This window comes from Hibiscus syriacus, unplaced genomic scaffold (genome assembly GCF_006381635.1).
Source record: "Hibiscus syriacus cultivar Baekdansim isolate YM2019G1 unplaced genomic scaffold, ASM638163v2 tig00113722_pilon, whole genome shotgun sequence".
NCBI lineage: Eukaryota > Viridiplantae > Streptophyta > Magnoliopsida > Malvales > Malvaceae > Hibiscus > Hibiscus syriacus.
Genome location: NW_024063469.1, coordinates 1704220 through 1716005, shown reverse-complemented (window position 1 = coordinate 1716005; position 11786 = coordinate 1704220). Strand labels below are relative to the sequence as shown.

The 11786-nt window shown below is 32.6% G+C and overlaps 2 protein-coding genes across 4 annotated transcripts; both read right to left on the bottom strand.

Annotated features, from left to right (window-relative positions):
* Positions 1-3133: 3133 nt before the first annotated feature.
* LOC120187027 (dolichyl-diphosphooligosaccharide--protein glycosyltransferase subunit DAD1-like) lies at positions 3134-4543 on the bottom strand. Its single transcript, XM_039190824.1, has 5 exons — positions 4403-4543; positions 4268-4315; positions 3753-3840; positions 3630-3673; positions 3134-3384 (listed from the first exon to the last, which is right to left on the bottom strand). Exons 1-5 carry the CDS (start codon positions 4490-4492, stop codon positions 3301-3303), a joined length of 354 nt encoding a protein of 117 aa, XP_039046755.1. The 5' UTR covers positions 4493-4543; the 3' UTR covers positions 3134-3300.
* A 532-nt stretch (positions 4544-5075) lies between these two features.
* Positions 5076-7160, bottom strand: LOC120187008. Of its 3 annotated transcripts, none has more exons than XM_039190806.1 (5): positions 6999-7160; positions 6838-6908; positions 6108-6694; positions 5779-5887; positions 5076-5375 (listed from the first exon to the last, which is right to left on the bottom strand). In XM_039190806.1, exons 1-5 carry the CDS (start codon positions 7071-7073, stop codon positions 5336-5338), a joined length of 882 nt encoding a protein of 293 aa, XP_039046737.1. In that variant the 5' UTR covers positions 7074-7160; the 3' UTR covers positions 5076-5335. The 3 variants fall into 3 exon arrangements, with proteins under 3 accessions (XP_039046737.1, XP_039046736.1, XP_039046738.1); XM_039190805.1 differs by having other exon boundaries at positions 6838-6911; positions 6999-7158; XM_039190807.1 differs by having other exon boundaries at positions 6108-6688; positions 6838-6911; positions 6999-7157.
* Between the last annotated feature and the right edge of the window lie 4626 nt (positions 7161-11786).

The window sequence follows — 11786 nt, the reverse complement described above, 5'->3', positions numbered from 1 at the left end:
AAAATCATTCAGTTTTTTAACTTTTAATGGGGGTTAGATTTTGCAGGATGATTAGGTGAAAGAGTTTTTCAGATGGAGAAGAAGAGAGAGATTTCGGTGAAGTTAAAGTATATGAGTTGGCAAGTGAAGAGCTAAGCAACTTTGTTAATGAAGACAATGGAAAACTACACTTTTCCAATGAAAGTTTTTCGATTGTTGATTTCAAGAGAGAGAGTGTGAAACAGATATGGAAAAACTTGAAGAAAAAAAAAGAGAGTTTGAAACTGATGTGTATTCGATCAAAGAAAAGAAGAAGAAACTGATATGTGCAAGTTACTGGCAGTAACAGCACAGAGGAGGGAAGGGTTCATTTGTTCAATAATCAAATCTCTATCTTTGCCACCATTTCTACTACATGACAAATTCCTGTCTTTTGTCTTTTTTTCTTTTTTGATTTTTCATTTTTGGCTTAAACGATAAAATGACTACTGGTCTTTGGCTTAGATTTTACAAATTCCATTAAAATGACATTTGAAATTTTATTAAGGTCAAATTGTTCATAAAATTCATGTATTTTTATTAAAAATCATTTAATTTGATTAAATTTAAAGGTTATTTTAATTAAATTTGAAGGTTAATTTGATTGAATAAGATTTAGATGTTAATTTGATTAAATTTATCAAGTTTATGGTCTAATTTATATTTTAATCTTTTATTTTTTTTTATCTATTCCCTTATGTTTTAAGAGTGCCCATGAATCAATTTATAGAAAATATACCTTTATTTATGTTTATTTGTTTATTTTGTTTTTTTAATGTTCCATTTGTGTACATTTAAAATTTTAAAATTATATTTGTTTATTTAAAATCATATGTATTTAACCCACATGTGTTTGGTATTCATAAATATATTTATTTAACGCTCACAAACATGTTTACGTGCACTAAATATACATGCTTACTAATAACAAATGAATATGTTAATAAACAATAAATGTATAAAAATATATATTCATAAATATATATTTTTTCATGTTTTAAGTTTATCCACTAAAGAAATAAAAGCATCTAACCTTGAAATTTGTAGATGGGTTTGATTTTTTTTATATAACTACAAGTATTTCTGTTTGTTTTAAAATTTGAAAATAATGACCAATGGGGTTGATTCAAGTGGTAAGCAACTTGATATCGCTTAAGCAATGTCTCAAGTTCGAGTCTTTGTATATGCAGAAAATTCTCGCTGAGAGACTCACCCACCAAAATTAGGTATGCGACTCAGGTCGGTCCAGATTAATTAGAGTTACGCCAACCAAAAAAATCTAAAAATAATCCTATGGGTACTATCAAAATAAACATATATGGATGGATACGATTTTGGCAAATGGTAATAAGGTCAATCATAGCTGACTAAGAGTGATAAACATAGTCTTTGGGAGTTAATGCTTAGACATAATCATCACATTAAAAGAAGTAAAACTTGATCCAATCAAGTCATGCATGAAAGAGACATGCATCAACCTTCTCTTTTAATTGCCAATTATCATCATCATTAATTATTGGATCATGTGTTTTATGTTTGTCTGGAAAATGACATAAAAATCATCACATGGAGCTTAAATACAAAATACACATAGAATTTTGATTTGATTTTTTTTTTACCAACCAAAACCAAAAGTGAAACCCAAATCACGTGGATTTATATATGCACACTATTTCACAAATTTTTAGAAATATACATTTTTCTTTAACCAATCAAGATTTTACCCAAAATTAATAATATATCATACGAATTAAATTTTTATTAAATCTAACGAGACGGAGAAAGAGAAGGAACAATGAATAATCATTTAACTAAAATTAAATAAAACAAAGAGAAAGAGGAGCTGGTGGAGTACACAATTAGTAGTTGAAGTTGTGGGGAAGAAATAATTAGTTAGAAGAATAATAAGAATAGATAGCAAACCATACAACCATAAGCTTTTCTTTCAAAGATTACAACTTTACTTCATAATGTTTACATGAAATAATATATTATAACCATTCATATTTTTTTTAAAACATCGTATCACATCAAAAATTTTAATCGGTTGGTTTAATTTCCAAGAAACTGGAACATTTTAAAACATACTTGTAGCACTCAAGCCACAAATCTATATTTATATTGCATTGGTGTGAGTATATGTTAAAACGGTAAAAATACTGAAATGCCTCTCTATTATTTAATTTACTCCAAATACATCATTTATATAGCTTTACGGTAGAACTAGTTACAACATAACTGTCTAACAAACTTTCTAACTAATTCCTAACTATCCAAACTGCATCTTTACTCTTAACAGTATATTTATAAGCAAATGTTGGGCATTTATCAATGTGAGGTGATACAAAAGCCTCGTGCATGTAATATTATAAAAAGAATGAAACAAAACATTCTCGTGCTTTGTTTGTTAGGTTTTTAAGAAACGAGAAAGTGATGAATATCTTTTCCTCTTGCACAACAAACAATAAACATCAAATACAAACATATATTCAGCATGTGAGCTGCTTCTTATAAACTATATCAAATGTCCAAAAAACAAACAAATACCCATACATATTACAAGTGTGCAGCTTGGTAGAGTTTCTTCGCAACTGTTGCTGTTAATATTTTCATTAAGCCCTTAGTAAGAAGCAAATCCATCACCCCATTGCATCTGCACGAATCTCTCTTTTATTTATCATTCATATATATAAGGTAGTAACAGTGTTTAATTTCAAATCCAACTAAATTCACACACGCATATGGATAAAGTTAGTCGAAACCAAGTCACCTATGGAGAAAAATATTCCCATCACCACTGGGACTGTTCCTTGATTCTTTGTACGATATTTTTTTGAATAATCTGAAATGATAATATTTATTCAGAATTTTTCTTAACCGATCCTAGGGAGAACAATATTTCCCTTTATCATTGGTCAATGAATTCCTCTGCACGAATATCTACCTTTCAAGAATGGGTTGCAAATGGCTAAAATGTGCAAAATATGTTGCCCATTTGTAGTGATGCATAGCTGTTATGGGCAGGCTTGCCAAAGGAAAAAGCCCTTTTCTTACCAAATCTAACTTGCCTTAAATGAAAATCTATCACGGAAAGAAATCAGAATGAGCAAATCGGTACTCAAAAATCTTTTGTTTCCCTTAAAATTAGAAATCTTACTACAGTTCTGGATTAGGCGTGCACAAAAGCATAATGATAACCTAAGAATTTTATTTCATGTTATAATTATGAATCACCGCCAGAAACAGAGAAACCAGCAGCCCAGCAAACATGGAGATACGGTTTTATCCAAGGAAATTCATGATCACCAGATGAAGAACCAAGTTGCAAAGTACAAAATCTGCAAAAGCTCTCTCAGGTGGTAGATCCTGCAATTGATACGAGCATATTATCAAGCTGGGATTTAACAAGATGTTCACTCCTATATACATACTCGAATACACCCTGTTCCCACAACACAACCTTTGGGTGATAGAAAACAAATTCAAAGGAAAAATTATTCCATGGGGTTGAATTGAACTCCACAATTTGAAGTTCGATATTAAGATGACCTGATTTTCTTCCCCTGCCTCGTTAACTACTGGAATGTAAGACAGAATTTGAAAAATCTTACCTTGAATTCTTTGTTTTCTTTGTTCACTTGAATACGAAGACAAACTGCATCCAATCAAACCAAAATGATGTTGGACAGGGCTTTTTTTCTTGCAAAGAGTGATGATACATAAAGTTTGCTTACCAGCAAGGACAGCAGTCCCAACACAAGAAAGTACTCCAGAAAGAAAAGAATTGAAAGGAAATGATCCCACAGTAGCCATGTAAACCACCTGTGGATCCTCAATGGAAGCCAATATTCAGGAACGGTCCAATTCAAATATCATGAAAAAAAAAACTAAATATATTGGGATAGAACTGCTCAAACAAAAACTGGGGTTGCAAAATGCACGACCTTACCCCAACAATGAAACAGTCATCAAATCTTTTACATTCTATTGAAAGCTGGTTTTCATGGAATTTCAAAATGTTTAGGATGATATTTATCAAACTCATTAATTCATTCAACAAACACTCGCATTTCTAATTTCTTATTCTGATTATCTACTTATTACGTGCATTTCATGGAAGACTGCTACCACGATTGATGAAATACAATGTGAAAGGAAATAATTATAAACCCTGCAAGAACAAATCCATGTATCTCAGTGACTAAAGATCAAGGAAAGGAGACCGATTTCTGAAGATGGATGAAAGTACCTGAATCAGAGCGGTGAAGACTGCGAAGCCCACATATAAATCTATGATCTGTACTTAGAAAACCACCACCACACAAAAAAGAAAGAAAGTAATTAGAAAAAGTAATTGAGAGTGAAAAGGGAAGGAGAGAGATACCTTGAGATTGACGGGAGTGGCAGCGTAAGCAGAACGAAGAGAATGGAAGAGAGCTTGAGCGTTGTCCTTGCTGGATTTTTCTCTCGCCATTTTTGCCCTAAATCCCCAATTGCCAAACTAGCGACAACAACGAATCACACCTCGCATAGTCAATAAATACACTCAATCAACCGTGATTGGATCTCAAGATCCAATCTCGACCATCCATTCTTCTAGTTTTATTTAACGAACTACTAATCCTACTGCATACCATAACCTTCGATAGTAAATATATTACTTTCTTCGACCACAAGAATTCGGTAATAATTCTAGTAAATTTGAAGAATTAAGGTTTGAATACTATTAGCTACTAATGGAAGGTGATTTTATTATATTCTTATTTAGAAATATATACAATTCTTAAATATTAATTTTCTTATAATTGCATTTTAAGTGATTTATAATTTAAATATTAATTAAATAGAACTTGTTTCCTTCGTAATTTTTAAATATTTAATAAATCCTTATTCTTTTTATGTAAAATAATTTAATCCTTCTCTATATTTGATCATCGTTTATAGTCCCTGGTTCAACCCAAATCAACAAAAATGGATGTTAATACTTTTGATGGCTTTCCTAGTACTTTGAAGCTTGAACAGTGCTGAAAAAAATCTACCAGAGTACAAGCAGCACATGCAGTACAATCCGAAGTCTCTATACAATTTACAAAGTAACTAGATCACAAGCAGCACTGTTTCCTTAAACCATGCAGTCCTAATCGTAATCGGATAGCTTCTGAATTTGTTGGAATATCCGAAATCTAACCATGTCGGCCAGATTTCGTATATTGTCCATACATTCTCACGTTCCTTTCTCACGATAAACGCAGGGATTCCGATACAAGGTGTAGGATGACTAACAACTCACTTCCACATTGCATAAAAATGATGCATATCACTGCTTTTTATTGGCAATACTCTGCTCCACAAGGTACCTGCATATCAATATCAAACTTCCATGATTAGAGAGCTCAACACATATCTCTATCATATGATTTGATATATGTGTTTAAAGGCACACTTCCAAACATTTTCATTAATAGCAGAAGTTAACAAACTACTGTTACGACTGAGGAAGACAGTGTAATGACATTACCCAATGAAATAAAATAACGGAAACATGCACCGGCCTAGCTAATAATTTTTTAAGATGTTACATCGGACTGGACACCAGATTCTTAGTGAATTATACTTTTAACATTTAAACAAATTTAAAAAAAAAACTGGCTCAGACTGGAGATATAATTTGGCAGATGCTCATTCAACAAAATCATTAGAAGAAAAAAATGAATTCATGTTTCTGACAATCGAGAGAAGTAGCATTGTCGAATTACTTACTTTCCTGTGTAGAAGCCTGCAGAATACCAGGCATTCAAAAGTACAGTGAGATTGGTTTCACAATTACCATGATTCATTTCCTCTTCACCATCTTTCTTCTCCTTGTTCTCTGCACTCAAATGCAAATATAAAATTATGAGCAATTGAATAAAGCACATGAAAATTTTGCTAAAGAAAAACTTCACATTATCATACAACATTAAGGCACGGTGCGGTAATCAACTTGGGCTAAATTTATGAGCATAACATTTCATTTCTAAAATCATGTTACAAAATATGCTTGACAGAATAAAATAGACGCCTGAGGACACTCGGGAAAGCATACTTACCTTCATTTACACTTGGATTAATAGAAGCTTTTTCCGTCAAAGAGGATATTGCTCTTTCTGCAGCACCCATAGCCGTTTTAACAATGTCAGAGTTGATGATCTCAGGTAAGTTTCCATGACTCGTTGAACCATTTCGACCGGTGCTTGTTTTACCAACAGATATCCCATCTAAAGAACAGCAAGGATATGATGTGCATGGAGTCACCAAAGATTGACATACATATAGGCAGCACGTACAGACGACAGTGGACTGTGAAGCTTGACTTGTAGAAATGGAGTATTCTTGAGAAACACAGGGGTTACCCCATTGTGCACCTGTGCTAGAACCCTCAGCCGAATATCGGTAATCCCAACTACCATATTGCTGAAGCTGCTGCAGAATAGTCTGCCTCTTCTCTTCAACCTCGTAATATTGACTGAGTAACTGGTTATAGTCTTGCGCACCTTGCGAATCGGAATAGCCATAAGGTTCCGGAGTCTGTAACTTAACAGTATGATTGTCTTTAACCGGTTCAAGATCCTTTGCCTTCTCCGTTTCTTTTCCAGTAATTACTCTGGCATTGCTGTTCTCTCCTGCATCCCTGTGTCTTCATGAGCAAGCAAGAAAACAAAATCACCAAAAGATGAGCTTTAGATTAACATTACATCGATCAGCCGGAGAAATTACGGCATTCCGCAGTCTAAAAATAGTTTCAGCAAATTCCTCAAGAAAAGAAAAACAAAGGCTCACTTGATTGCCTCATCGCCGCTTTGATGAACAGAGACAGATATGTTGGCCTCGCTGTTTTCATTTCCATGCATCTTCTGCAGCAAAAATACAAATATCATTAAAACAAAAATCCTAAACCCTAAACCCAAATAAAATTAAAGGTGAAGAAGAGAGGGGGGAACCTTGTATTTGGACATGGCGTTGTCGAAGGCGTCGATGAGGGCGGAGTCGTCCCAAAGCTCACTTTCTTTGCCCATGGTTTCGCTTCTTTTTCTTTCGCGGTCTAAAGGTTTCCGGAGCAGTTGAAGGAATGACTAAAATTCTTCTTCCATTCTTTGTTTCTTTTGGGCCTAAAGCCATAAGTCCCCTTCGAATTAGTCCAAATGGGCACTGGGTTTTCAAAATTTAGTCTACGATGATTTTTTAAAAATATTTTTTTAATAATGTGATTATAAAATAATAGTTTTAAAAAAATAATTTATTAATAATATATCTTACGAACATAATTTTTCAAATTTATATTATATAAAATTAATAATATTTTTATAATTAAAAGCATTCAATGAGTTAAGATCTGTTGTTTTCCAGTGTATGAAATAAGAGATGATTGTGTATAAAATATATGGATAATATCAAGTATTAACCGATAAGTAAGAAGTCCTGTGCATACCACGCAGCATAGAATAAAGAATTTGGACCAAGTGGTTATATCATTGACAAATAAAGAAATAGAATATATTTATTTTCTTTTTGGGTCGAATACTTGGGCGACAAGCTGCTGACATCACATCGGACAATTATTGTCCATACATCCCCACCCAACTAATAAAAATAAAAATATTTTCCTATTTAAGTTATTCCACACATTTAAAAGTTCAGCCAAATCATTTCACCAAAGAAAAATCCACAATTATTAAGTTAAAAAGGATTTTAAAATATTGTAAATAAAAATGATGTCTTTATTTATTTTGATTTTAAAAGATTATGATCAAATTAAGATGTAAAATAAAAATTAATTAGTCTGATAGTACTTGAGATAAGTAGGTACCCACTATACTTTATTTTTATTTATATAGCTTAAATATAGCACGTACCAGCTGCTGCTGCCAAACGTCATTGATAATTGTTTATTATAGACGTTTCTTTGATCGTTTTTGTTGTTGTTGTTGTAATATATCATCAATTTGACCAAAAAATTACCTTAGAAATTAAATATTCTCTATCAAACATCTTTTTTAAAATATTTATCGATTTAACATCATTTTAGAGGAGAGAGAAAGAGATTAGTTTCACCAAAAGCTTCTTAGGTGAAAAAATTGCAACGTGCCTTTTAGGGATATTGTTGATCTGGCGCCTTTAAAGTCGTGTTTCGGGATACGTATTTTTATTCTCGGGTTTCTGAGTTTTTTTGTTGGGTTTTTAAATTAAAAAACACAATTATTTTAATACAAGTTTAATTTAATCTTATCATTTTTCTTATCGGGTTTGAGCAGTTGTGTCTATACGGTGTGATATGATAAAAATCTGATACCAAAATTTTAACAACTATCATATTTCAATCATCATGTTAACCTCAAGTTTAAACGGCCGTCAAATTTTTAATGGAAAATTGATTCTTTAAATTTAGTGTAAAATACATAAACGATCTCTCGATTATAGAGTATTATTTTATTAAGTTCATTGACTATTAAAAGTTACAAAATGATCATTCGACTATAGAATATTACTTTGTTAAGTCCATTGGCTATTAAAAGTTGAAGGTTGTTTAAGCTTGAGGTTAATATGATCACGGAGATATGATAGTAGTTTGAAATTTTGAGATCAGATTTTATCATATCACAATCAACATGTTAATGTTCAACTTAGAATATCGTCCATTTTTCAACGAAAAATGACGCGTTTGGAATATAATGAATAAACATGTGATCATTTATAACTTTAATAGTCGGGGACTCAACAGAATAACACTTTATAGTCTGATGACCAATTTATAACTTTTAATAAGTGATGGACTTAATAAAGTAGTACCATATTTATGTATTAAAATAAAGCAGTATCATTTTATAACTTTTAATTTTTTTGACAATGCACTCCGGGCAGAAATAATTGTTCGAACCCGCTAAGGAAAATGATATGATTAAATTAAATTTGTATTAAAATAATTGTTATTTTTTTTTTAAATTTAGAAACCCAACAAAAAAATCAAAAACCTAAAAATGAAAAGGGTGTGTCCCGAAACACGTCTTCAAAGGCATGTCCACCGTGGGGTCAAGTCAACAAAACCCCTAAAAGGCATGTCCCGTGAAATACATCTTCCCTTTTTCTCACCTAAAGCGCTTTTGGTGAAACACACCTTCTTCTTTATCCTCCAAAAAAAAAAAGTGTTAGATCGGTAAATATTCGAAAAAATGTGTTTGATCGGGGATATTTAATTTTTAGGGTATTTTTGGGTCAAATTGCCTAATATATCCACCTTTAAGATAAATTTATTCTTTTTTTTAATTTAAAAGTTATTTATAAAAATAACATTTATTTATATTAAATAAAACAAAATTATATTCTATTAAATATGTATTTAAAAAAAACATATTCAATATAATGTGTTATTATTTTGTTAACAATCGAATCAATAAATATATCAATTTACATAAAAATTGTGATAGATGAAATATGATTCTACGTGAACGAATTTTAATGTATGACGATCGTTAATTATACACGAGAACTTTTTGTATTGATTGTTCTTTAACAAGATTACTGTTGTTATTGTTTTTAATATTTACGTTGTAAATGCATGTTAATCATGCGAGTTCATTCATCAATACGATTCCATTTAAAGATGATAAATGATTTGTGAAGAATAATACATTTTTGAGGCGTTCGATCAATAATCTCACCGATAAAGATAAAATACTAAAATTCAAAATCTATGAATATTATGTTATTGAAATGACCATTCAGCTCAGTTGGTAGAGCACAAAGTTCTTAACCTTGAGGTCGTGGGATCGAGTCTCACGGATGGCATTTCATAATTCGGAGGTCTCTTACGGAAGCTGTTCTCAATCTGGTGTTGGGGGTAGCCTATTATCTTACCTCCCCTTATCACATATATATGGGAAAAAGGGACAGCCAATTATATATAAATATTATGTTATTGATTAGACTTATTGCGATGGGACGAACATAGGAGAATCACGCGTTAACAATGATTATTAAGCAAACATTAAGTTCGATAGTACTTGTATAAAAACAATCTTGTGTTGGGATTGAAAAGGTGAGAACATGTATGGTGAATATTTTCATTTGCATCGATGAGTAAAGTAGCGAACGTTAGTGGCGTTAAAGTTGTTTGTTGCGATGGTCTGAACTGTACCATTTAGTCTAAACGGTCAGTTAATCGTTGTCATAACCGTCTTTTGGATGAGTCCAAAATTGAATTTCGACTTAAATAAAACATGCTAGAGTCGCAACCGGTCATTTTTTTTTAAATTAGGTTGATCGGACACCTCAGTTTATCACCTTACCTGATCTGCATTTTACCATAAATATGTTGGGTTCAGGAGTCGGTTACAGTCAATGAAGGATTAGCACCCTTGTACTGCCCTTTCGGTACCAATTTAATTTTACGGTTGTCTTAATTGTGAAAATTAAAAGTTAAATTAAAATTTAAAACTCGATCCAAATTACTTACCTTTGACGAGCATTTGTGATTTAATTGAAGTCCTAAAAAATATTAAAATAATAATAATAAAATAAATAATTTAAAAAATATAAAATAATGCAAAAAAACAAAATTTGGGCACCAAATAAAATGAATAAAAATAACGAAAAAGGGTGAAATTGAAATTAAATTAAAATTAGGAGGCAAAATTACAAACGGTGACCGAATTGAACAATGCTTCAAAACTGGGAGGATTGTGGAAGTGATTTAAGAAACTTGTAATTGCACACAAGTCTCCCATATATAAATGCTTCCTCCCCCTAATCCCCATCTCGTTTTCACTTACCCAAAAAAAACCCAAACCCATGTTTTCTAAACTCTCTCTCGTTCTCCTCAACCAGCCCCGATGGTCGACCATTGCTCGGTGGCCATCCGCCGTTACTCCGCCGCTCCGGCCACAGCCACCGGTGGCCGAAAAAACTAAGCTATCCCCAAAACATTCCTTCCCAACCCGCAAACACGAATCCCAAGCCCGATTGTCCCAAAACACATCCAATCGGCGTAGATTTGAGAAACAAGCTTCGGTTTTTTACCTTTTTGAGGGAAAATGTTTCGTTTTCCGGTGATTGTTCTTTCCGATGAAGCCCTTACACGTCTCCGGTGTCCCTCAGTGAGTCAAGGCTTTGAGCTTTCCTTTTTGATTTCGAACCCGAACACTCTTTTCCTTTGGTTTTTTTGTTTGAATGTTTGGTATTTCTCGCTCCGATGATACTGTTTTGCTACTATGTTGTTCGATTGTTTCATTGGGTTTTTTGTTGTTTTTCTCGGTTGCTGTTGGTATGTTTGTGGTATTTTGCTCAGGTTTCTCTGTCATTTTTCGGTGGCTTGATGGGGTTTATATAACCCTCCAAATATGGTTGTTTCCGAACAACCTGGGATGGTGTAGTCCTTATCCTCGATTTTTCAGGTTGTTTTCTGTTCATGATTCATGTTGTTGCTGGAAAATAGGGGTGTTCCCCTTCGTGCTTTTCTGTTTGGTGCCGAAATGGTCGGTTTGGCATCGACATGTGGTCTCACGCGTCCGGTGATGATTCTCTTTGCGGTGCCCTTGTCTATGTGTGAAAACCCTAATTCGATTGGACTGATCAGGTCCCTTATCATGCATGTTGTGCTAGGTCAGGCTGGTATGGCCCGGTTTGACTCCCTTACTAGACCAGACTCTAATTTGGACCTTGAACCTAAAAAATAAAAAATGAAATAAAAATAAAATTAATAATAATAGAATACACATAATTAATATATAATAAAA

Bases quoted from the DNA above. Each gene is read 5' to 3' on its own strand.
- LOC120187027 (XM_039190824.1), bottom strand. From the start codon at position 4,492: ATGGCGAGAGAAAAATCCAGCAAGGACAACGCTCAAGCTCTCTTCCAT. The intron at 3,841-4,267 runs GTACTTTCATCC...GAGGATCCACAG, and splicing joins TCTTCACCGCTCTGATTCAG to GTGGTTTACATGGCTACTGT. The intron at 3,385-3,629 runs GTAAGATTTTTC...TATCAATTGCAG, and splicing joins AAGAAAACAAAGAATTCAAG to GATCTACCACCTGAGAGAGC.
- LOC120187008 (XM_039190805.1), bottom strand. From the start codon at position 7,073: ATGGGCAAAGAAAGTGAGCTTTGGGACGACTCCGCCCTCATCGACGCC. The intron at 6,912-6,998 runs GTTCCCCCCTCT...TTTTTGCTGCAG, and splicing joins ACGCCATGTCCAAATACAAG to AAGATGCATGGAAATGAAAA. The intron at 5,888-6,107 runs GTAAGTATGCTT...ATTTGAGTGCAG, and splicing joins TAATCCAAGTGTAAATGAAG to AGAACAAGGAGAAGAAAGAT.